The sequence below is a fragment of the Astyanax mexicanus genome, chromosome 5, assembly GCF_023375975.1.
Source record: "Astyanax mexicanus isolate ESR-SI-001 chromosome 5, AstMex3_surface, whole genome shotgun sequence".
Classification (NCBI taxonomy): Eukaryota; Metazoa; Chordata; class Actinopteri; order Characiformes; family Acestrorhamphidae; genus Astyanax; species Astyanax mexicanus.
Genome location: NC_064412.1, coordinates 21520661 through 21548188, shown reverse-complemented (window position 1 = coordinate 21548188; position 27528 = coordinate 21520661). Strand labels below are relative to the sequence as shown.

Here is a 27528-nt window from a genome sequence, read left to right as displayed (position 1 = left end):
ACTTTGTGATATTGAAAGCTTGCTAGGGAGGGGCAAGCGCGTAAAAAAAGATGATGGAAGAAGGGAGTGGCTTGGAAACCCCATATACCATTCTCACTCATCTCTCTTCATCACTGTCAATCTTGAGTCCTCTTTACACTCTCTCACAAACTTAAGTGTATGTAATGTCTGCTATGAATCTCTATTTTCAGGCATAATTTTACAAACATGAATTGTAATCACTGCTAAGATATTTTTTATGAATTATTTAATAATAATTAAAGCATTTCCAGGTACATTCATTACATATACAAATGGCTATTAGTTTTCAGCAAAACTGTTCATTTAGTTCTGTTTAATATTGGATTGTCAAAAAATGCAGGAATCACAGATTTAAAAAATTAGTAGTTTTTAATGTTTTTTTTTTTCTCTTACCTGCAGATACCCTATATTGTTGTTGTTTCCTTTACCAATACTAGTAGTATCATAGGGGTAAAGGTGGTGCCTGTATTAGAATCTCAAATCAAAACAAGTACTGACATTAAAATCACTAAAATTGCACATTGTCGTTTTCACAGCTTAATAACCCTAGTATGCCTAGAACACATGTAATTGGCTAGAAATAAAATCATACATTTCGAAAAACTACAGCGTCATAGATCTCTGGTGAGGATCCGTGATTAATCCATTGTGTAAAACACTCAATAATAAGTGCTCTTTCAAAGTTTCCTTCACAGTAAGTTTCTGTGACTCACTTACTGCTTTATTTCTCAGTTTTCAGTCAAACACAGGCATTCTGAAGTTTAATCCAGTGTGTATTTCAGAGTCTGTTTGCAACTGTTTATACAGAAGTGTGATCTTAACACGTCGGCTTGTAAACAATGTTTTGAATCATTGATCATTGGTCGCTCAGTGCGTGGACTCTGTATTTAACGGAAAGCATCTAAACACCACACACATCACATGATAATTCACAAAATATCAGCAGACTTTAAATGTGTCCCAGCTTTTAAATGCCTTAATTTTCTTTTTTGTGAAAAAATCTAAGATTTGTTTAGGCCATAGAGCCCTGCTCTAATACGTTGATGTCTGCATTTCAGCTCTGTAACTCATACAAAAAAAATGAGGAAGGAAGAATTTAGGGCTAGTAATGAAACAATTACTGCAGACATTACAGATCTACAGCACCTGTTCATATCAAACAATTACTGTTTTTGCTGAATTTATAACAATTTTCATGCATTACATACAGCTTCATGCGAGTGCATTGATTTTAATGTCAGAATAAGAAAAATCTCAGAAATGCAGTAATAAAGTTACTTTAAAAGCACACACTCTCTCACACTTTCCTATCTACTTTTCCCCACTCTTTCATCAGCCACATCATCTAACCAGTAGGCCTAAAAGGGCTCTTAATTTAATGTTCTTCTGCTGCTGATTAATACCTGCTCCACTATTCCTTTATAGTATACTGAAGGACAGGAAAGCATGGAGAGCATTGAAGTGAAGAAATGGCCATTCTAAATGTACAGAAATTTTAGTCACAGAGCCCTTATTAGGGATGAAAAGGCAGGTGAAGGTTTAATAGAGAGCAGGGGGAGAAGAATGTAGGAAATGAGGAAGAACAGCTGAGTTGCCTCTAAGGAACCTGAGACTTTTTTTTTTCTTTTTTCTTTTTGGAAAATTGGCTAGTAAAATCTTCGTAAATTATTTTAAATCATCCTAAATTATTAAGGTGCACATAGTGGGGTGGCTGATGTAGGAAGGATAAGAGTACTGGAGTCACTGATGTGGAGGGGAAAGAAGTGGAGTCGTTGATCTTATAAAGGAGAAAGTATTGGAGCAGTGATGTTGTGGAGATGAAAGCAGCGGAGTTGCTGATGCTGTAGTGGTGAAAGTAGTTGAGTCGTTGTAGGTGAAAGTAGTGAAATCACTGATGTGTAGGTGAAAGTAGAGGAGCTACTGATGTTGAAAAGGTAAAGGTATCGGAGTCAGTGATGAGGAGGTGAAAGCTGTGCAGTCTAGAGTGTTGTGGAGGTGAAAGTAAAAAAGTTACTGATGTGGAGGTAAAAGTAGTGGTGTCAGTGATGAGAAGATGTAAGCTGTGTAGTTGCTAATATTGTGGAGGTGAAAGTAGTAGAATTTTTAATGTTGTGGGGTTTATGGTGTTGTAAAGTGTAAAGTAGTAAATGATGTGGAGGTGGAAGTGGAGACGTTACTGGTGTTGTAGAGATGGTAGGAATAGAGCTGTTAATGTCATGGTGGGGAAAGTAGAGTAGACAATATTGTGGAGGTGGAGTAGAGGAGTTACTGATGTTGTGTAGATGAAAGTAGAAGTGTTATTGATGTGGAGGTGAAAGTAGTAGAGCTGTCAATGATGTGGAGGTGGAAATAGAGGAGTTACTGATGTAGTGAAGGTGAAACTACAGGAATTAGTGAAATTAGTAGAGCTATCAATGTTGTAGAGGTGAAAATAGAGTAGGCAATAATGTGGAGGTGAAAGTAGAGGAGTTAAAGATGTTGTGGAGGTGGAAATAAAGGAGTTACTGATGTTGTGAAGGTAAACATTGTGGAAACACTAATTTTGTGAAGGTAAAAGTAGAGGAGTTACTGATGTTGTGGAGGAGAAAGTGGTGTAGAGTCACTGATGTGGAGGTGAAAGTGAAGGAGTTACTTATGTGGTGAAAGTAGTGGAATCACTGATGTGGAGGTGAAAGTAGAGGAGTCACTAAAGTTGTGGAGGTAAAAATAGAGGAGTCACTGATGTTGTGGAGGAGAAAGTGAAGGAGTCACTGATGTGTAGGTGAAAGTACAGGAGTCACTAAAGTTGTGGAGGTGAAAGTGGAGGAGAAAGTGGTGTAGAGTCACTGATGTTGTGGAGGTGACAGTAGAGGAGTCACCAATGTTGTTTAGGTAAAAGTAGAGGATGTACTAATGATGTGGAGGTGAAAGTGGTGTAGAGTCACTGATGTTGTCAAGGTGAAAGTAGAGGAGTCATCAATGTTGTTTAGGTAAAAGTAGAGGATGTACTAATGATGTGGAGGTGAAAGTGGTGTAGAGTCACTGATGTTGTTGAGGTGAAAGTAGTGTAGAGTCACTGGTGTTGTGGAGGTGAAAGTAGTATAGAGTCACTGATGTTGTGGAGGTAAAAGTGGAGGAGAAAGTGGTGTAGAGTCACTGATGTTGTGGAGGTGAAAGTGGTGTAGAGTCACTGATGTTGTGGAGGTGAAAGTAGTGTAGAGTCACTGATGTTGTGGAGGTGAAAGTAGTGTAGAGTCACTAATGTTGTGGAGGTGAAAGTAGTGTAGAGTCACTGATGTTGTGGAGGTGAAAGTAGTGTAGAGTCACTGATGTTGTGGAGGTGAAAGTAATGTAGAGTCACTGATGTTGTGGAGGTGAAAGTATGAAAGTAGAGGAGTCACTGATGTGGTGGAGGTGAAAGTAGAGGAGTCACTGATGTTGTGGTGGTGAAAGTAATGTAGAGTCACTGATGTTGTGGAGGTGAAAGTATGAAAGTAGAGGAGTCACTGATGTGGTGGAGGTGAAAGTAGAGGAGTCACTGATGTTGTGGTGGTGAAAGTAATGTAGAGTCACTGATGTTGTGGAGGTGAAAGTATGAAAGTAGAGGAGTCACTGATGTTGTGGAGGTGAAAGTAGAGGAGTCACTGATGTTGTGGAGGTGAAAGTAGTGTAGAGTCACTGATGTTGTGTGTTAATACAGCTGAGTCACTAATCCACACTGACTTAGCTTCACCAAATTATACACACACTCACTGCCACACACTGTAGGCTGTTTGCCTGAGAACACTATTGGTCCATGTTGTGAACACATAAATAAATATTCTAGGACAGGTAGATGACCTGAAACGTGGTGCAGGTTCACCTCATATAAACTGCACACATATAAACACTCATTGGCCATTAACTTAAAAAGAGTCTGGTGATGGCATTTTATGATTCATTTATTTCGTTTTATTTGTTAATATTGCACATATCAATGTGCAGATTTCAAAAAACACTGTAATACTGTCAATATATTTGTTTTACTTTTTAAGAATATAACCAGACAACAAACCATTTATGAATTATGTTTTACATGTTTCTATGTACAACCCTGCCTTCACTAAAGAACCTTTGTTGAACCTTTTTTAAACAGGGCTTTTGGCTAAATCCTAAGTGGATTCATTGTACCTCTTCCTCTTAGTTTTCAAGGCACATTTTATGAAAAGTCTGTTTTAAGTAAAGGTCTGTTGAAATTCCCAGAGGATGTTTCTATGGGAATACGAGACAAAAAGCTGTTCTACTTGACCCTGTTTTACTAAATAAAATGTTTTACATCTCAGTAGAATTGGTCATACAATTGTATTGCATTTCTGATGTCAACATATCTCACTGGCTCTTTTCTCAGGCAAGAGCCCATACCTGATGTTCACCAACCGCCACGAGATCCGTCGGATTGATCTGATAAAGAAGGACTACACCCAGGTGGCGCCCACTCTGAAGAATGCTGTTGCACTGGATGTAGATGTCAACACCAATAAGATGTACTGGTGTGATCTCTTTCACCGCAAGATCTTCAGGTACATGTGGACAGAAGTGTGTAGGGGGAACAGCACATTTCTTTTTCTTAAGTGTTTTTCTTTAAACACTTAAGTGTTTTAACAAGCATTCCAAACATCTTAAATGCATATGTTACAACATACGTCATAGGCTGTGTCAGTGGGTGTCTGGTAAATTGAGGCAGACAATAAGATGATGTGTTAAGTGTTGTACATTTATTTTTGATTACAAGGTAAAAAAGGGGTTCATTAACATATTCATATTTATTAAATGTGATTATGAAATGATGACATACGGTATATAAAGGAATATGGACTTTTTTTATTTTTCTTTGGGGAGACTGTTAGTTGATTGTTAGTTCTTATACTTTAGTTCACTGTGTGGAAATTGTACTTTAGTCTGACAAATTCTCTCTTCAGGAATATGCTTTATTAAAGGCATTAACAGTACCAATAGTTAAGATAATGCAGTTGAGAATTCTGCACAAACACAACTCGATTCTCCCTACAGTTTGAACTTCATGGTTTGTTATGAATGCGATACAGTGGAGAAAACTGTAAAAAACCTAACCCAGCAAGACTAGAGCTGGGTATCGTTTAAAATTTTTTGAAACCGATAATGATACCAATAGATACCTTGAATTTGGTACCAATACCCAAACAATACTTTTTTCTATACCTTTTTCTAAATTGCAAGCAAAAAATACAAAAAGCTATAATTATTCTCAAACAACGTATTTACTTTACAGCTGACATGAGTAATCTTATTCTGTGAGACTCCATCTTTTTGGATCTTGTTGGAACAAACAAACAGTGAGCATTTTTGTGGTGCTTTATTAAGAACATAAATTGCAGCATTACTGCATAACTGCTTAAACTATAAAATTTTTTCCTTAAGCATACAGCCGGAAGCATTTCAGTTTTTAGGAGTTCTTTTTAAGAAGTATCAGCATTAGATGAATAATTAATAAAAATGATATTTAAAATGATTTTAAAATCTTTGTTTTGAATGTTTAATTTCCCTGTATTTTTGTGAGGGGACAGTAATAATAGTGTAGTGTGCTTTAAGCTGACCTTTTTTGCTGTATTATAATATCTTAGGGTACAGAGAGAGAAAGAGAGAAAGAGACTGCGCGAGTGAAAGGGAGAGAGAGAGAAAAAGAGACAGCGCAAGTGTGCAAGAGACAGCACAAATGAGAGTGAGCGCGAGAGAGTGAGAGAGACAGCGCAAATGCCTGAGAGATTTTAGCACAGTGGTGGTGTGTGGACATGTAAATGGTCTGCGTTTCTTTGCGCACTCTCTGCCTATGTGCGCCAGGGTGCCATCGTGGTTGTTTTTACTACGCTGCACACGCTCTCCAAGTTTGGCAAAGTTAAGTCGTTTCATGCGAAGTATCAATAAAAGGTAAAAGGTAGTACCGAAACATTTAGATCAGTGCCTTTTTGGTATCGAATTTCGATACACAGCCCTAAGCAATACTATAAGAATAATATAGCCGCAAGCGGCAATCATCGGGTTCAAGCACCAACTTGCACAATGGTGCCTACTGGAGCATTGAATGGTGATGTGTAAGAAGGTCTAATATGATTGGAGATGCCCTGTCACATTTAGAAATGATCAAGTTTTTCACCTGTTATTAATGTTGAGCAGAGGCCTTTCAACCTGATCAGTGCTTAAATTCACATGTAAATCTAGTGAACTTTGTAGGATATTCATTAAGTGAGTTAGAACTAGTCAAAAGGTGTCTACATGTTATTGGTATTGATCAGGTGGCTTCAACCAGAATGTTCACAAAGTGGTATTCAGATTGACCTTTGAACCTTTGCAGAACAAGCTGAAATGTTTGACCAAACAAGTTTAAATTAACACAAAGGAGTGAATGTTCTGATGTGACATGTAATTACGAAGTTATTATAAATCTAGTTCTGAATTAAATGGCGCTTCATCAAGCACCAACTAGCACAATGGTGCCTACTAGAGCATAGGATGGTGATGTGTAAGAAGGTCTAACACAATTGGAGACATTCTGTCACATTTAAAATGATCAAAAGTCTTTCACCTGTTATTAATGTTGAGAAGAGGCACAAAGGAGTGAATGTTCTGATATGACATGTAATGTCAAGTTATTCTTAATCTAGTTCTGTATTAAATGGCGCTTCATCAGAGTGATATTGTACAGAGGTCTTTAACATTGTGAGATTACAGCAAATACTGCAGAGTTACAGCAATTTAGGTTAGAAATTCCAAGGACGCACAGATTGCTTGATGCCTGGAGAGTATTGTATGTGAAATTTTCACAAATGTTTTTAATGAACATTTACCTAGAGACTCTACAGTGTGCAGCAAGACTGAAATGGAGGTGATAGGCCAAATATCCAGAGAGTAGTTTCAATATAGCTATTTTCAAACAATTAGCAATTATGAATGAACAAAGCACTTTTTAAACATAGTTGTATTGAGAAATTTGTCAGAGCCACTGTACTAAATATGGCAAAAACAATTAGATGTCAAAATAGTACAGTATGATTGACATATACTCGTTTTTTTGGAACAGCGCCCCCCAGTGGGCGGATTGTTTCAGCACTTTGCAGGTCACTACAGTGTCTGCACCTGAACATAACTGCCAAATATCATCCAGATTGGGCAACATTCAGCCTGCCAAAATGTCTGCTGAATGCTGATTGGCTGATGGTGTTCAGCCATGTTGATTGATTAAGTTGCCCTTTGAACATCCTTTAGAGGCTGTATGATAGATTCTGCATGCAAAGTTTCAACTTGCTAGGTTGCACGGTTGCTGAGAAACAGTGCTCCAAATTTACCTCTTGAAGTGAATGGGGCATATATCCGGAAGGACTAATTTGCATATGGCGGCCATATTGTTTACATATTTCAACTTTTTCTTAATGAATATTGAAGCGCATGCTCTCACGAGTGTTTTGATACCAAACATGCCAGGATTGGTCAAAATTCCTAGGACTAGTTTGCAAAAGTAGGTTTTGCATATTATGCAAATTAGCACAAAATCTATATAGACGGAAGTGCATGGTCCAAATTGGAAAGTTGTTGGTATTGACCCAAGGAATCCATCAAAAAAAGAATTTTGAATGTAGGTCTTATGGTTTTTGAGTTATTGAGAAAATTGTGAAAAATGAATTTCCTTGTTTATAGCGCCACCACTTGACCAATCGGTGCCATTTTTGTTGTCCACCGAGATGCACTGATCCTACATCTACCTACCAAGTTTCATTTCTCTATGACTTACGGTTTAGGCTGCACAACTGTTTTTACAGGAGAAAAAGAATAATAATAATAAGAAGAAGAAGAAAAATCTTAGCAAAAACAATAGGGTTCTACGCACCTTCGGTGCTTGAACCCTAACAATTATCATAACAATACTTCTAAACCGCTACAGTTCCCACAGTACCATGCCAATTCAAAAGCTTGCGGCTTAAGGTTTGGGTTTGGCACGCAACTTTGAGAAAATTCTGTTAATAATATCAATTTAATTTGCTTATTTACAGGTCTATTATTTTTATTACTATTATTATTATAAGTAGTAGTAGTAGTGTAGTAGTAGTAGTACCATGTGAAAGTTATTTTTGTCTTAAGCACAAACTCATGCCTCTTTTCCCTCTGTATTTAAGTATCACTCTCATTCGCAAACTCACAGCCGGGCAGACTCCTGATGAGCAGCTTGATGGTTGTCTAATATTAACGAGGGTATGATCGTTTGTAATTAGAGTTGATAGGCCTAAACGAGGCCGTTTGGCTGCTGAGCACTGAAGCTGAAGCCTTCTCACTGGGCTCTTCAGCTCCTTTTAATTCCTCTATGCTGCAGCTACTATTTACAACATTTCAGTCACTATTATATAGATGACTAGATGAAAATGATGATGCATACAGTATAAATAAACACTAGGAGTATTTATCTTTAATATGCTTCAAAGAACACAGAATGTATAGCAAGTTTAGAAATAAATATTTTATTTTGAGGCTCTTCTTATTGCTCTTCTGTTTCTATAATTTACATTAGAAGAATGCAGGGACTGAAACCACTAGCAAACATGATAAAGTCGGAAAGATGAAAAGTGGAGAAATATCTATTCATCACCTTGGTTGTGAATTACTTGTTTATGTCTGTGATTTGTCTTATTTTTTTATTAGCAAGAATTATCCAAGCGAGCAAATAAATCTTTATGCACTACTTGGATATTCTATTTAATATTTACTGTTTCCATCAAGACTATTCTCCAGTGAAATATGTAGATGGAAACCTGGCTACAGTCTAATGGATACTGGCACTTTTAATCACTTATTTAGACTCTCTCTCTCTCTTACCCACTCTATCTTTCTCTCCCTCTGTCTCTCTCTCCTTCCCTCTTTCGTTCTCTCTTACGTTCTCCACATCCATCTTTCTGTTTTCCTCCCACACTTAGATTCACGCATTAATTTAAGTACTATTAAATAAGACTTACAGAAGTTTAGAAATCTCTCTCTCTCTCTCTCTCTCTCTCTCTTTCTTTCTCTCTTTCTCAGAATGTCAAGTGTCAAGATGTCAAGGCCAAGTCATGACTAGTGCTTGACAAAGATTGTTTGCTGCTCAGTCTTGGATCTATAGAATCAATATAGCTAAATAAATGTAAACTATTAAAAGAAAAAATATGTAAGCCCAATATTCACAGTTTACAGAGCCAAGTATCCCAGCAGTTGATGTGCTATTTTGTAGATTTTCCATCTACAATCTGGATTTTTATTTTGGAAAGAAAAAAGTAAAATGTTTGGAGAATTCTTAGCAACAATAGAGCATTTCTAAAACTAATAGATTATTCACACAGAATGGAATGTCACATTGGGTGATAAACTGGAGCATAAACTGTTATTATAGCACCTTGCATGCCTTAGAGCCAGCCTCTTCTTATGTCACCCTAAGTCCCATCAGTTTCTACTCAAACATCTTAGCTGCACCATATGCTGCCTTTAATTTATCCCCATCTTTAATACGCCCCATTACTCATCTCCCATTGCACTCTGAAAGTCTGTGGGAAGGAAGACAGTTCATTAGCATAAGCACATCCAGAAGTCCTAGGAAAGTGTTCTGATGCCTCCGAACCATGTGAAGCATTGCTTACTCCTCCGTTTCATGCTGGTCTTGTGTGCACCCTGACATAAAGGGAGTGGTATATGATTGAAGATATTATGATAACAGTATTATTTACCATCACTGGGAATGTGCAGTTTTTTTTTGGCTCTGGTTGTTTGGACACATTAATAAAAGCATTAATTCACAGTTACAAATCTCTATCAAAACATGGCAGTTTAGAAATGAGGGCCACCTGTCCTCTTCTGTTTAATTATGGAGTTTAGCCTCAGTCAGGTTGCCTTCAGTAACAAATGAATTAGTAGGAAATTTGAAAAGCATATTTATTGAAGCTTGGTGAGCTCTGTGAGCTGCTCTGATACTTGTTTAAAGTTATTTTCCATGCTGTTTTTGGAGTGGGCAATCAATGCTGTATCCAGATGATTCATAGGTCTTGCTAGTTTTGTCATGGGCCTAATTAATTCTGATTAGCATTAATTAGCCATCATTTAGCCAAATATCTAAAGCCAAAAATAACACGGTGAGTTGGGGAGCAGTCTTTGGCTGTTGTTCATCTAATTCATCTGTTAAGTGATTGAACACAAAATGCGCCACATTCATAAAATTTAAAAAGTTGACTTACTGAGTCTGGCATTAAAACTTATTTATGGTATTTGTGAATAACCATTCCATCACTTTTTTTTCTGTAAATGGCAAACAAAAATAATCTGTCTTACAAACACATCATAATGCACATACAGAACCTTGTTAACCCATTTTTTTAATAGAAAATTCACAGTTCGTTGTAAATTCACTGTACATCGCAAACGTTGCAACAGCAGCTTAAATAAACTTGACTGCATTGAAACACATCCAATGACTTTTAAAAACATGGACAATGTGGTTCCATTCACTTCTATTTTAAAAAAATAAGCCAATATAGTCTGCCATGTTGCCAAATTTGACAATTTGGCATTCATTGAGTTTACAATGCAGCCTAAAGAAGTAGAAGAAAAGTAACTGTTTGAACTTGATACTAAGTGTAATAATAAGTGTAATAAGTGTAATAAAATTGCAGTTAATGTACTTCATTGCGAACCAAATGATTATATATCCATCAAATTACAGTACTGGAGCTCAGCTCTGCCTTTATTGTTTGCCACTAAGAAGAAGAACCACAGCTACTGTGATCTGCTGTAACCCTTTGCTATGAGAGCAAGCATGCACTGGTGAAGATCAAAGGAAGAAAAAGTATTTGGGGAGAGCGCTGACCAAGTCTGAGTACAAATATTACTGTATTCAGCTACTCCTTGTAATAAATAGAAAGGTCCTGCAGATTGTCTGTTTCAGGGGCAAGACATGTGTGGATAAAATAAAGTGGGACAATCCAATCCAAATCAATAACAGGCAGGGTCGAAACAGAAAGGCTAAAACATAGAGGGTGAGACAGTCCAAAAAAAGTAAAAAATCATGACAAGGCAGTTTCAGAGAGCAAGGCAAAATCATAATGGCACTATTATAAGGGTCATAAACAGATTATACAAAAACACAGACAAGAGAGACACTTTGTATGTGACAGATGGAACCAGATCAAATACTCGGCGAGGAGTTTGTGTGGTAAAGGGGGTTTATATAGTGAGTGAAATGGGTGTGGTCAGTTTTCAGGTTATTGTGGTTGTGAAGGAGTGATTGGGTGAGTGAGTGATGTCAGTGTCTGGTGCATTCTGGGAGTCAATGGAGTCCGGAGTGCCTTTGGCTCCATGTGTAAGTGTCTGTTATCTACTTACTGTCATGGCTGTCAAATCATAAAAATCCCTAAGTAAAACCCACCTTCTAATGATTTTTTCATAGTGTGCCAATATTGGCAATTAATAAGAACACTAACTGCTGAAATTAGACAGTTAGTTTTGTGGTGGCTTCACTTTTGTAAGACGTTGTACAATCCATGCTTATATACAGTTATTGGACAGATCTTAGGTAATTAATACAGAGTGCAATATACAGTATTTTAAACATGCTTAAAATTAGACTATTTATAAGTTGTATATATTGTTTCCTCCATATTTTATTTATTTCCTATTGGTCACAGACATCTCCATTGTATCTCCATTATTTGATTTTCTGTACATCATAATTAACAAATATAAAATGCATTTTTTAGCATTCATGTCGATTTTATATCATTGTTTTGGGCTTTAAACACCCTCAGTACCCTTGAGTCTACTTTCTCTTGTCTCCTTGTTTGTGGTTTTGTGAGTCAGCTAAATCAGAAAGGGGCCGGTACACCTGCTCCTAATAATAGAATTCATAGCTAAGCTAGAGTGAACATGAGAGAAATGTTTCCTGACCATGTCCGCCTCTGTCCTTGAGATCTGTGGAAGCGCACACGTTTGAACAGAGTTGTACAGCCTCACGATGATAAGGGGTGATGGTCCCATACTGAGAGCTGCCTCACAATGTGGGCCAGCATCTGTTAAAGAGCCGTTCACTTAGGGAGCCACAGATGGAACACTACTGGGTTATAAAGTGCTACCCTTGTAGTGACAAGTTACATCACATCAAGATGATGAGTTGCTTTGTAATGAGGCTGAGAATGCAGTGACTTAACTGATCATAGCATGTCATTCGTATCAGCTGTAATCATTTCTCAAAGTCGTACGTCATTCTGTAAATGTCTGGGTTTGAATCGGGTTTGTAAACAGATTTGAGAGATGCATTACAATTATGCCAGGTGTCGGCAATAGGTGGCCCACGGGCCAGATGTGGCCTGCAAGTACTAAATGATAATGAAAAAAAAATAATAATAAAATGCTTCTCTGTCTGACTTTAGTTTCTACCCATTCTCATTTTTCTGCCAATTCTTGGGCTCCTTATTTCCTTATAAGGGCGTTTTTTCCTGGCTGTGTCTCAATTCTCTATCCAGTGCAGCAGTAGTGTATTGGACCACGACCCTGATGACACAGGTTCGATCCCGCATGAGGAGCAGTATGTTTATTTATTTATTTATTCCTTTCTTTTTGAGTTTCTGCAATTAGGTTCAACAACCCTCTGGGCTGGAGAGCTACTAGTCTGTAGCACTCCATCCCATTACACTTAATTTTCCGAAACAGACTGTTTTTTTTTTTTGTGGCCTGCCAAGTAATGTTTTGGAAAATATCTGGCCCACGGCCAAACTTAATTGCCGACCCCTGATCTATGTTGTCCTACAATCATTATTAGAGAAATATACAGTTGTTGTTCCCTCTGATGCCTGTGAATGAATTTTGGATGCAGCTGATTATATGAGGTGTTTGAGGTGTATAAGCCAAGTCACAAACAAGCTGGGAGATAGAAGTGTTTTCTGAAAGATCATAATCAAATTGGTACCATTTGTCCCTGAAGGCTGTAGACTCTGCCTGTTTGTGTAAATTCATGTCTGTTTGTGTGTGTTTCTTTTTCAGTGCATATATCAACAAAGCCAGTAACTCTTCTGAACAAACCACACTTATTGACTCAGCACTACATTCCCCAGAAGGCATAGCGGTGGACTGGGTGCATAAAAACATCTACTGGACTGATTCTGGACACAAGACCATCTCTGTTGCTACCAGTGATGGAAAGAAGAGAAAAGTATTGCTTGACTCTGAACTAAGTGAACCACGTGCAATTGCTGTTGACCCGAGACAAGGGTAAGAGAACAGAGAATTCTGTTTTTTCTATGCTCAAAAAAAAAAAAAAAATATATATATATATATATATATATATATATATATTTTTTTTTTTTTTTTGTGAAAAAAAAGCTAGTAATACAGCAAGGCAGTACAATAGCATTCATTAAACTTCTTTTTCCTTTTAGTACAAGGACACAGCTCCAAAAATGTCAGTGAAATCAATGTCTTTAGAGCCGGCACAATAAACTTTAATGGAGATATTCCTTTTTATTTTATTATTTTTTTTACATTATTTGAATGAAAAATCACTGTTAGTGGAAGAGCTATTACAGAGCCTCCGAAATGAGCTTTTTACCTCATTTTTGCGAAAGCTGTTATTTCTCCATTTCTTACTTTCTTACTTTTAAGATACCCTACGTGCTAAGCTAATGCCAAACACAAAGCTTTGGTTTTATATTCTTTATGCTGTAAAAAATATAATGCACTTCTCTTCAAACCTTAGCATTCACGACTACATTTCCCCTCAATGAGCTTCTAAAATGTTCAAATGCATGCTTTCTCTGTCATGATGGCTCTATCCCTGTGAGCCTCTTTCCAGCAAATTATTGAAGTAGAGAAGCCTGAAAAACATGCAAATGAACACCGGAGAGCAGGTCTACATGAGAGCTAATTGCTGCCTGTGGACAAAGTGCCTGCTGCTCTTGGATGTAGTTAGGTCTAAGACGGCTTTTGATTAACATATACTTACTTAAAACTTGCCTTAAGTCCTGACAGGTGTTACGTTTTTTCTATACTTAAAAAGAACAAAATTGCACATAGATGTAAATCTGTGAGTTAAATTTCATTTTTATTTTGCATTTAGTCTACTTTATTATTCAAACAGATTTTGAGTATGTTTTGGGTTCTACAGCCAAAGTGAATGTGAGTCATTATATAAAATATATATATATTTTTTTAATGATTTTTCATTCTTTTCTCATCTTTTTAGGTTTATGTATTGGTCAGACTGGGGAGCAACGGCCAAGATTGAAAAATCTGGGATGAATGGTGTGGACCGCCAGGTGCTGGTCTCAGAGAGAATTGAGTGGCCTAATGGGATTGCACTAGGTATTAAAAAAGTATGAATGTGAAAATGAATGTTGAGTTGAATTTTATCTCAGTTTTTCCATTAAACATGCAGTTCACTGGAAAAGGATGAATAGAGAAAGCAGGGAAAGAAGAAAGAGTATAGTCAAAATATGAAAGTCAGTATATTTGGCTTGTGGAAATTAACAAGAAATTAGCAAAACAAAGACGAAGCACATCCACTATATTGGACATCAGGTTAATTTACATTCTATGCGATATCTGCCTTTGTGAGTTTTGTAGATTTTTCTTATTTATTTAATTGAAATATGTAAGTTTAAATTCTTTAAGAGTTAAACCTCCATGATTTGTACTGGGTCATTTAAGACCCAGTGTTCCAGTTCACAATTAAGAGGGGAGAAAGACATCAGAGAGAGAAAGAGAGAGAGCGAGAAACAAAGAAAGAAAAGAAAACAGTAAATCTAATTCAGAGATGGCGGAAGTCTGGAGAAGGAAAGAATACTAATAATAGGGAACAGTCCCCTGTGACCGGCAGGGCTTTAAATCATTCACCATCCCTGCTTTTCATCAATCACTAGCCAGTTTAAGAAAAAGTAAATGGAATTACACAAGCAGTGCTGTCGATATTTTCATTATTTGTCTGACTCTCTAAAGCAGGAGGCCTTTTGAAAAAGCATTTGTGGTAGATGGATAGAAAAAGAAAGATGCCAGTGAAAGTGTGAAATGGACTGTTGCTATGTCTGTATGAAAATAAATCATTTTTTCAAGGCACAAGTAGAAAGTAATTCTCTTTTTGTCTTGCTCCCCCCTTTCATTTTGCCATTGATTCTGGGCACAGTTAACGGTGTGATTATTGTGTTAGTGATGTGTCAACTTCAAAACGGGCATTATTTTTAATGAAACTCTCTGACCAGTTCATGGCATTGGTATTTGATTTAAACGAATGTCTGCTTCACAGCCTTTACCCTACTTAAGACTCAATGATTCAATGTTCTCATCAGATTTATCCAGCAGACGTCTGTACTGGGTGGACTCCAAGCTCCACCTTATCTCCAGTGTGGACCTAAATGGAGACAACCGAAGAGTTCTGCTCTCCTCTATGGATCATCTGGGTCATCCTTTTGCTCTCACTCTATTTGAGGTAAGACTTTATTCATCCATTAATAAATTAGAATGATTATTTAACATCCTTTCAGTTCCAAAATGAATGTGTTTTTTATTACAGGCTATTTTTCAGCTTCTTTCTCTCAGTGAGCGAGTGCTGCTGTCATTATATACTAAGCTGTCAGAACAGAATCTCGACTAAAGGATGCTGTCTCCAAAGAGTGATGGCTTATATTAAGCAACCTGCTTGTGAAATCTCTGAAAGGGCTGGTGATGGATATTCAGAGACAGATGGTGCACTGCTTTTATCAGGCCTGAAAGCTGAAGGCCCAATGCAGATGGGCTAGGCCTTGTCGATCTAATAAGCAGTGCAAGGTCTTGACAGCTTCAGCTGCTTTTGTTGAAACTCAGAGGTTCTTGAACAGTGTGGAGGTCCCTATACAACTCAGAGCTGACGAGATGTTAATAACTGGGGTCTGGACTGTAGCTGTTTTTTGAAACAGCTCAGAAAAGGTTGCAGGGATGTGTTATACAGGCTTGGGGCATGTTAAGTCTGCTATGTTGCGATGTTGTAACAGATCTATCCCGTCAGATATTCCTGAGACAGGCTGCCTAAATGTCAGAATCTGAATATAACCAGACTGAATCTGAGAAAACCTTTCGTTCTCTCATACATTAATACACACGCACACGCATACACGTACTCTTCATGAACAGCAGGCTGCGGTTAGAAATGTTGTTGCTCACTGGGGGAGCACTGCAGCCCAGTAGATGAATGGCCCTGGCTTGCTGGCAGCAGCTAAAGACACAAACCAAATTAAAAAGCCTTTACAGGCAAGCAGCTCCAGAGAAGCTGTGAGGCAGGACTCAGCCCAGGCCATACATCAGCCTCTGCCCCCGACAGGCCAGTTGATGAGCCAGCTCAGCACAGGGGCACCCAGGGGCCAAGCCCCGCAAAAAAGGAAACAATGTGTTTTCCTCTCGTTCTTTAACTTTTGTCCTTCATACTTGAGGAATGAGGTGCCATGCTGCCGATACACCCCTGAGGCTGCTCCTAAACTACTGCTAAAGTTCTCCACTGGGTCTTTCGCAATTGCAGTTGAAGATTTGCAGCAGTTAGGAGGATTTCTGTCAATAGCTACTGATCCTGCTGGTTTAAACAGTCTAAGCTTTTTTGTAGTGTTTTGCAGATAAAAAGAAGGTAGAGTTACAATCCCTCTTAAGGGAATGATTCAACTGATTCAATGATTCATTTTATAACTGAATATATTTTGTTATTTTTGTGCCAAATGTGTGGTGATCTAATATTTTATTCAATCTAATATTTAATTTGAAACATCATACAAACATTTTTAAACACTGGGAGTACATAGTAACAGTAAAGAAGAAGAAAAGTGTATGTTTTGTGGTAAATAGATTAACCTTTTTTTTACTTTTTGATAAAAAAATAAAAATAAGATATTGTAGCATAACACATCATGCGTTTTGAACAAGCACTTAAAAATACTTGCCTGAAGATGTAAGTGACATTGTCAGTTCCTCACTTGTAACAATGGCTGCAGGCTCCTGCAAATGTTTGTGGCAGCTGTACCATACCATCAAATATGGTACTCTTTACAGCTTTTAGATTTAAATGCGTTTGATCAGGAGTTAAAATGGCCAGCTTTGCATTTTACAATACAACTTTGCAGAGAGCCTTTATTTAAGAACTGTAACCACTTTTCAGAGTTGTCTCATCTTTCTGTTGCCTGAGTGTGAGTTACACCTGAACTGATACCAATTCATTTGATGTGAATTTTTACTCTGTAGTACCAGCATAATTCAGTTAATACCCAAACCTCTTTTTTGAGAGTTTGTGAAATATCATTCCTATGGTTTATATAACTAGATTGGGCATTTCACAAATTTTACATCGTCAGAACTAAAGAAAGTATTTATTCAGTTTTAATTCCCACAGTAAATTTGTATGGCCATCTTGCAACACAAGAAGGCTTTACTGATATACAAAAGCTATATTTTGTGAAGTGCATAGAAGCATAAAGGGATTAATGCAGAGAAAACAAATGCATAAATGTAAACGTTATCTGGATAGAATATAAGCAAATTACAGTAAATATAAACCTCATCAAAATTTCACCAGTTTCTCTATTTATACTATGGAGCTTTTCAAATGAAAGGAAATAATAATGTCTGTGACTAGGCTTAACCCCTGTTTGTCAAACTTCATCTAAAAAGTTGCTTAATTTTAGAAAATCCACTATTTCAGAAAATCCAATGTTTTCATAAAAAAGAAAAGGGTTAAATTACATTTAACATTAACAATAGATGTGACTGTAACAACATACAGATCCAATTAGTAGTCTCTCTTAAGATAAATATACCTGTCTAAGATGGTTATGGGTTGGTTTCCTATGCCACTCACAAGTACCATTCAGTAATTAGCTTCTGCCTTGCCTGATCACCAGTAGAGTTTAATCCCTATAGTGAAAAATGCAAAAGCTGGATCTTAATTAAAAACGTACTTTCCTAGAAAAGGTTAATCCTGCAGTCATGAGAGGATAAGAGTGAGATTTTTTCCCTCGGTGGTAGGGCATGGCTGCATTTGAAGTGTGATGAAGAGAGTCCTGCTGATCAGTGACTGAGAGCAGCACCTGCTGAAGCTCCGGGGGGATGCACAGGGCTGACCTTTCCAAAAGCAGCCCCTGGTAAACATCTTCTTATACCGAGGCTCTGAGCAGACGTCCAGAGCGAAGAGAGTGTCTCACAGCCTCACAGTATTCATTCATACTCCCTCACGCTGCCCGGATCATCTACTTCCAAATCCGCTGCAAAAAAAAAGAAAGTGGAGTGAATGTCTGGTAGTCATAGTAACAGCCCCGTCTGTGCACAGGTTTTTGGTGTCTCCGAAGAGAGAGAGGAAGAGAATTGGGGGGAAGAAAGAGAGAGAGATAGAACAGGAGAGAATAGCAGAGGAGGTGTTGTTTCTCAGACGAGCATGTGAGACTCTTGTAGATGCGAGTAGGAGATAGCAGCGTAAGCTCTAATTAGACTGATGAAAAACTTGCGGCGTGATCAAAAAGATTTTTTTTACTAAAGAGCCTCTGTCTCATTCTCTCTCTCTCACATTCAGGAATACACACTCCAGACCATCACTCTTCCTCTCTCTCTCTCTCTTTCACTCTTCTTATTAATTTTGAACCCCTGTGTGTCCCTCTCTGTTGTGTTCTCTCCCTGATTGCAGAATCTTTTGCCAGGTGCCTGCATTCTCATCACTGCATTCTCATCATTTTATCTGCGCTCTCTCCCCCCCCGTGTCCGTTCTTTCCCTTCTCCTTTCTTGATATTTTTGAACAAAGCACCTGTGCCCTGTAAAAAAAAAAAGATTTACAATTACTCTCATTTGTATTGCAGTCCTAGCCTGTGGCTAGTCTGTTGGAGGCCTGTCATGATAACACACTAACAATTTATTGTTACAGAAATAATTGCAATAAACAATATTATATTATCATATTAGGACTTTTTTTAACCAATGATATAATGATAATACTGTAGCATGATAAATAAATTGCACATTTCATTCATAAAGCATTGAGCATTTATTTATTATGAATATTCAAAAATCTCAATTTAAAAAAGATTTAAACATCCACATTTTTTAAAACAAAATACTAGTTCATTCACATGAATGGACTCTTCTCTCTATTTAAATACAATAAGAAATATGGAAGTAATGTTTACATATTATACAGTATACAGTATAATATGTACATATACATATAGCTGTATATATATATATATATATATATATATATATATATATATATATACAGCTATTAGGGCTGGCCCGAATAGCGTTTTTTGAGCTCCGGATATTCGGCACTGATTCGAAGCGAATATTCGAATATTCGTTTTTAAAAAAAGAGGTAAAAAAAGAGGTAAAAAAAGAAAAGAAAATCACGGCCCCCTTAAGACATATTCACCCCGGATTTTTGGTGTTTTTATCCCGGATTTTTGTTTTTCACCCCATATTTTTTCTGTGTTTTTAGCCCAGATTTCTTTGTGTTTTCATCCCGGAATTTCTGCTGCCGCACACCGCGTCTTATCTGCTGCGTAAGAATAAATAAAGAAAATAAATGATGTAATTACTATTATTATTAGAAAAATAACAAACAAAAATAAACCCAAAATGTTGACAAAAATATAGTCTAACGAATAAAAAAAAATAAGAAACGAAAAACTCCACAGGACCAAAGAAAATTACTAAGACATGTAATACTGAAAAAAAAAACGGAAAAAACAAATACGCGTCTGGGGATAAAAATTAAACAAACCAAACAACACTCAAAGAAATAAATGTATATATAAACAAAACAAAAGAATGGACAAAAACAACAATCCGTTAAAAAAACTCATTTAAATCCCTTAAAAAACTCATTTAAAACAATCACAGGCTTTTTGCGCAGAATAATAAAAGTTTCGGTTAGTTTCAGTTTCAAATCATGAAAACAGCTCACCAAAACCTCAACCTATCCTTTATATTTGACAATATTTGATTAACTTACAGGTCCTTACTTATTTTTATTTAACTGAACTGAGTTGTAAATTATTTATAGCCTCGCGCTGAATTCATCTCCCGCTGCGAAAGAGAGAGAGAGAGAGAGAGGCGCAGCGCATTTTGCCTGATTTTAATTAACAGTACATTTGTTGGCTTTAGTAAGTTTAATAACATTAATTTTAGTATACTTGTCAGATCTTATTTATAAAAACTTTTTTTAGAAGACAGAGGTTATTCTGCGCGCAATGCCGCGCCGCTGCGCCAAGCACCACTTTGCGTGCCTGACATTTCAGAGTGCTGGACGAGATTTTAATTCATGAATTAATATATTTAATATTTTAATAAATTTGCCCTGGTGATAAGAAACGAATGCTAACATATAGCTTTATATTTCTGTGTATTTCAAATGTTTTAAGTTTTATGTAATTGACGGGCAGCACCACGCGCCAGATTGACAATGTGCTTTATTTTTCAGATATAAAAGTGAAATTCAGTTAAATAATAGCAAAGTTAACTAAAATAAATTTATGTTCAGTCAAAGTTATTTTCTCTTTTAATTTTCCATTTCAAAACTCCAGCATTTGAGTGAGAATAAGCATCTGTTGAAATTTTTAAACAGCAGAATGCCTAGTTACAGTTATTTAGTCTGTGTACTAAACATAAATATAAATCCTTATAACTGACAGAAATAAATATAACTAATAATAATTTATAGTTACAGTGCAGATTTTTAAGTATATATATTTTTTCATAGTTGATTGCTGAAGGCTCTGGGTGTGGTTTATTTTTATGTGGTAAAGATGTGATGGTATGGAGTATTTTGGAGCGCAGGGTGAGCAATCGCGCTAAGCTTTTTTCCGCCGCCAAGATAGAAACACGCCAGAAATTTACCTCAACACACATCATTTCCAGACCACCACGCCCATCGGTGTTAATATATTCCAAAGTCCAACGCTATTTTAAGGACGCGTGCAAGGCCTAAAAATAGACTGTTGACGGGTGGCAAAGCGCCACCCTACACGCCTTGTGCGGGGTGTATGATAGGGCTCTTTGTCTGTATGCGCAAAGTTTAAAAAAAGTTCATTCAGCTGCTAAAGTAACGTGCAGTAACGGAGTGTCGAAAATGGTAACGGCGTTATAGTTACAGTCATAGTAATTAGTTAGATTACTCCTTACTGAAAAAAGTAACGGCGTTAGTAACGCCGTTTATTTTAACGCCATTACTCCCAAAACTGTCGTCTGGATTAAACTCCCGCTCCAGCCAATAACAGTTCAGTTCTGTCCCGCACGCAAGATATTCTGACGGGACCCGCGAGAACAGAAGTGGTTAGAGTGAGGTGGAGCTCTGGAAAGTAGAAAAAAAACGAATATCCGAATACCAAAATTAAAAACCGAATACCTACTCAACGAACGAATATCCGAATACCCGAATATTCGGGTCCAGCCCTAACAGCTATACAGTATCAATGTTGCAATTAGGAGTGTGCCATATCATATCATACGCAATAATATCGACAATATTTTTCAATATTGTGAACGATATTATACCCTGAAATATTGTGCCATATCACCCATCCCTATTTATCACATCAGGGTACTACTTTATTGCTGTTTTTAGCAAAAGACAAATTCACAAAATTCTCATATCCTATTATATGTCTACTAGAGATTATATCTGTGCAGTATTATTCATTTTATTATAATCCTGGATATATGGAGATATTGTTTCTTTTTTTTTTCAATATTTTTTAATTCAGTGTTTTGTCATATCGCCAGGAGTATCATTATCATGAAAATATCATAAAATATTGTGATATTATTTTAGGGCGATATCGCCCCCTAATTGCTATTATTGTGACAGGCCTGATCTGTTGTCTACTTTACTTTATCCTTCAGATCAGTATATCATTATCATAAACATCTATCATATCATTACTGTAATGCAAAAACCTGTCATCTCAGTATTTGCCTTTTTTTTTATTTTTTACTTTTTGGCATAATGAGAGACCGATAGTTGTTTTGTTTTTTTTACATTGTATCAAAATTTCATGATAAATGGCCCAATAGAATTGCTCAAAAATAAATAAACAATTTCTATTGACTTTCATTGAAAAGGAGTTTTTCCCTTCTCCTGTGAAATTTTTATTTTAGAGAAATGACTGTGACAGTATATGTGCACCTAACATCTAAGGGCTCCCGTTTTGAACTGGGTGTTTTTACCTTAGCGTTTCTTTTTTTAAATCTAGGATAGCTTGCTCTTATATGCTCTGGTACATTTGGTCAAGTGTGAGTGTGAACGTAAAGCACTGATCTCTGACCCTTCTGAAGTCTGTGGTTTGAGGCTCACATCAAGGAAAGCTGTGTGTAAAAGCTGTCAGCACTGACATCCCGTGTGAAGTAACTTGACGAGTTAATTTTCTCACATGACAATGCCTTCAGAATATTTGAATCCAAGAAAAATAGTTTTTTCCTTGTTTTTACTTTTGCTTTACATTTTAATTTATTGGGACAGGGTTAAAGATCCAGCCCTTCTGTGATTACTGGGCATGCTTGCATATACACTACTTGGTTAAGGATGTTATTATATTTATGCATGTGCATTTGCTTATGCTGCCAGAAATCTCACTGATAATGACTAGAGAGGCAATGCACTGATATAGATAGTAACACTACCAACAATTACTGTTATAATAAGTTTTTTTTTTCTTGTAGATGGTCCCTGTCAATGATGCTGAGTATATTGTTATCTTTTTATTAAGCCGCTAGACTGTAATTTTATAATAGCAGAAGTGTTTGCCTGGTTCTGCTTTTAAATCTGCTATTTATTTTCTGCAGGACCGAGTGTATTGGACAGACCTGGAGGATGAAGCCATCTACAGCGTCAACCGACTGACAGGGCATGACGTGGCCATGCTGGCTCAGCACCTTAACAACCCCTTGGACGTAGTGGTGTTCCACGAGCTTCGGCAACCCAAAGGTCTGAACTACTGTACTCTCACTACAGCTCACTGATTACAGACATTGATAGACAGGAGACAGTCACAAATAACTGCTTTATTTTATCAGAGATTTTAAAATAAGACAGTCGGTGGACTGTTTCAGTCATTATTTATTCTACATTGTTCACGTTCATGTGCATTTTAAGTGACCATGTTGGGCACGATAATCCACAGAAGAGGTGTAAATACTGTGCATGTGTGTATGAGCTGAGGTGAGACAGCAATAAAGAGAGAGCAGCATTGGAATTATTTATAATTGTATTTGTTACACTAAAACAGTGTAGTGTTTTCATACATATTAGCACATTTCTGTCATGAATGCATAAAACAGATCAGATCAGATATCAGATCTCACATTAAGTAGATATTGGAGTGATGCCACCAGGACATTGCTTCAAAAAATGAATCTTTTTTGAATCTTTTTACTTTTTTTTCTTGCATATGCAATTATGAAGTACACAAAGTGTTAAACCCAAAATATGTTTTATATTTAAGATTCTTTAAAGTAGCACTTTTTGCTTTGATGCAATTTTGCCCACCCTTGGCATTCTTAGTCTGAGACCCTGCGTCCTCATGTGGACATTACATTTCTACCTCTCTGCACCATAATTCTTTTTTTTTTTTTTTTTACCTAATGTGGACCCTTTGGCCTCATATGGACAAACAGCCTGTACCATCTAGTGGTCACCTGACAACATTACTCTCAATAGATTGAAAACAAGATGACAGGAAACCCAGTCAAAGGTTTCTTCAGCCAGTCCAGACAAAAACATGGGCTCATAAAATGTTATGTTTAAAATAAGTTTATTTACTCACTGTAGAAAGCTAACAGTTTTAGAACTAAATGGGTCAGTCTGGTCCCAAATTGCAAGAAAATTTTTAAATGTTAAAATAAACTACTGTCCCCATATGAGGACTTCCTGTACAAATACAAAGTTTATTTTTTATACATGTTAGGTCCTACTAATCCCAAAAGAATAGGAGAAATCAAAAAGCACAACAAGTTCAGGTCTCAGGTGGTTAAAGTATGAGCACTACACTGCCTTCACTTTACTTTTCTTCACTGCCTGCGCTTCAACGTTTTTGTCTATTAACTAATTGCATACGTGTTCCTTCATCGTTTTTAAGTTTTTAATAATAATCTACTACCATTTAGTAAATAATACAAATAAAGAAATAATTTTGTGTACAAAATTCTGGCTGCGTTGATACTGTATTTTTGAAAAAATCTCTGATGCTAATCAAGGTAGATTCAGTCCCAAGAAATGTGTCAGTATCTGCAGGTACAAAAAAAATTGGATCCTGGCATTGACCTACATTTCCATTATGGGTGCATGCTTAGTAGCTTACAGGAAAGAACACTTTGTTAAAGGCAGGATATGAATTTCAGCAGTTTCACCCATGCGTGTCTCAGTAGATCAGGGTGTAATATTCATGTACCTCGGCAAGCCACAGCCTATACACTAGGAATACTTCATGAGGAGCAGAGCCTCTTCCTGAAATATTACTCAATAGGCACACACACACATCCCAGTGCAAAATAAAGTAATCCTCATATTTCCTTCCCTCCTTTTGTGGATAAAACGGGGATTTACTGTTTGTGTTTTCCGGATTTGAATCTAGTGCTGCTTCTACCGTCTTTCTGTTGCTCTCTTTCATCACTCACTTTCTATCACACTTTGATGGTACAGTATGCTTTCGTGTGACAGGGTGTGTGTGTGCTGGTGTGTATGCTGGCGTATCTGTGCTGAGGGAGGGTGTAAAAGTTTTCTGTTTTCATATTCTGAATGCTATAAAGCTGATGGATGCAGATGGAATCTCTTCATTACTGCACTTTCTCTGCGGATTTTGCCTGCCTATATTTAACCGCTTTCAAAGCAATCAAACCCCACTAGGTCTCTGTGTAGATGAAAGCGTCTTTGTTGTAACCCAGTCCTGAGAGCCCTGTGAGAAGAAAAGGGAACCCTCCGAAGGGTCAGCTCTCATATCTCAGATAGATTGCGAAGAACATTCAGTGGCTGAATTACATTTCCGCACTGCCGGCGGTGCCAGCAAACTGTTTGTTTAAGCACAGAGTTGCTGTAATGGTGGCCTTTATACTTTCTCCCTATTCTTGCTACCACTCCTGCTCTCTTAAACTGATGTTTAATGATGTGCACTCTTATGCTAACAGTGCTGAGCACACAGTTCCCACGGCTAATACAATTAGCACACACTCTGCATTTTTCCCTTCCAGCTCCGGATAGCTGTAACATGGGGAGTCTACCCAACGGAGGCTGCGAGTACCTGTGTCTCAAAGCTCCCCAGATAACTGAGCACTCGCCCAAGTACACCTGCGCCTGCCCTGATGATGCAGAGCTGGGTCCAGACATGCGCCGCTGTGTCACAGGTAAGCTTTGTTTAAGAGCCTCAAACTATGAAACAAAACTAAAGTGTTAAAGTAATGCAAAGTGTATTTTAGGGCTACACAATGTATTGTTTGATCATTTAAATTATCATTCCAATGTGTGCATGTTCTGTCGCATTAACCATACATCAGTCACACAATGTTAACCATATATGTCATGCCACAACCTCTCCATGACATACAGCATCAGTTTAAAAATAAGTTTCTTTGATTTTCCCAAATTCCAAATAAAAATATTTTTAATTAGAAATGGCTGAAATAACAAAAAAGATCCAGAGCTTTCAGAACTCAAATAATGCAGTTTTAAGATTTCACAAATCAATATTTGGTGGAATAACCCTGGTTTTTAATCACAGTGTTTATGCATCTAGACATGTTCTCCTCCACCAGTCTTACACACTGCTTTTGGATAACTTTATGCCACTCCTGGTGCACAAAATCAAGCAGTTCTGCTTGGATTGATGGCTGTGATCATTCATCTTCTTCTTAATTTTATTCCAGAGGTTTCCTATTTGGTAAAATCAAGAACAACATCATCATTAAGTGATCTCTTATTTTTTCCAAGAGCTGTTTTTACCAGAGGCAGATTAGATCTGCACAGGATCATTTATTTTATTCCAATCTTTTGATTAATATGTTGACATTTTGGACTATTGAATTCTGGAGAAATCTGGTGACAATTCCTGTGTTTCATATCACAACATAGATTGCAGAAAAAATTGCAATGTCTGAATTTCTATATTGTGCAGCCCTAGTTTATTGTTTTTTTTTAACATACTTAGTTGTATAATTAAATACGATTTGTTAATTTTATCATAGCCATTGTATTATCAATAAGGCTGTCAACGTTAAAGCGTTAATGCACTTGATTAATTTTGAATCAATGTGTTTTTTTTTTTTTGTTGTTTTTTTACATAAATTAATTACACCACCTAGTTTGAACCCAACTTCTGCTGCAATCTCGAGCGGCACCAAGGGTGACAGCAATTAATTTTTTTATTTATATTTAAATATCTACTATAAAAACTTGCGTCTTAAGAACAAGTACAATTAATAGCAGTTAATAACAGAATATTGTTGTGATAAATTGGATTATATTTTTTTTATCGATTGACACCACTAATTATTAAGTGAGTAATTGTTTACATAGCAGGAAATAGTGGCTAAACATATTAGTGTATTTTTGTTTATAAAGCAGGTAAAAGTGCTTTAATCAAAACTTGTACTTCTAATGTGTCACAGATGTAGTGTTTGGGTTTAATTTGAATAGCAAAGCCACAGTGAATGTCAGCTTTTTCATTTTGATTTTGGCCATATATGTGGTGCTGAAGTCTGATGCTTATCCAGTATGCAGCATTGCAACTTCTTTCTGAACAACCTTCAACTTTCTTTCTGACAAACTTCTCTCTGACTGGACTTCATGCAACTTTTATGTCCATCCAATCCATTTCTTAACCCTGTTTCATGCACAAGCCATAAAAATGCCAGTTACTATGGATACATATTGCGTCTTTTTTTAAAGAAGTACAAGCAAAGGAGTGCAGAGCATTGTAAAAGTAAATAAGCTAAAGCATGTTTTACAAAAGAAACAACAATGCAAAGTAGCATTTTCGTCTTAATAGATTTTTTTTTAATCCAGTATAGGTTTGGCATTTGGACCAGTTACAGGCTAGTTGAGTTCAGGCTATCTTTAACAATTTAACAGCAAAAGAAGAAAAAGTACAGGTACTTCATGTGCAGGCAGCAGTATGGGTTATAGGAAGAAATCTGAGGGTAATCTGTTATGCTTATTCTGTTGCATGCTGATCTGCATATGAAGGAAGACTGATTCAGTACAACACCTGGAAAAGCAACTTGCCAAACCAATCAGTGTTAAGTATACACAGACGAATCTTCCTAGGTGATGATGCTCTCACTAAACTTCTGTGTGAAACCAAAACAAACCGAGTACAGGCTTTTAGGCTTACAAAAATACACTTGGACAGCTGGACGGTTGTGTTCGGTGGGATTTTTCAGATCCCATAGAATAAGTGACACTCTTTGATAATATTTTGCTTTAAAGTTTTATTCTTTGTTCCCACTTTTAGCTTTTAGGCCTTGACTCTTGCTGA

At 36.9% G+C, this 27528-nt stretch overlaps 1 protein-coding gene across 4 annotated transcripts in view; it reads left to right on the top strand.

Moving 5' to 3' along the window:
* lrp8 (low density lipoprotein receptor-related protein 8, apolipoprotein e receptor) overlaps positions 1–27528 on the top strand; it is a 199958-nt gene that overhangs the window by 154965 nt on the left and 17465 nt on the right. For all 4 annotated transcript variants that reach the window (XM_049479356.1, XM_049479353.1, XM_049479355.1 and 1 more), the window contains exons 10-15: positions 4388–4559; positions 13057–13284; positions 14255–14373; positions 15354–15493; positions 22847–22988; positions 25247–25399. In XM_049479356.1, coding sequence (XP_049335313.1) covers positions 4388–4559; positions 13057–13284; positions 14255–14373; positions 15354–15493; positions 22847–22988; positions 25247–25399 — 954 coding nt within the window. The remainder of the gene's footprint in view (positions 1–4387; positions 4560–13056; positions 13285–14254; positions 14374–15353; positions 15494–22846; positions 22989–25246; positions 25400–27528) is intronic.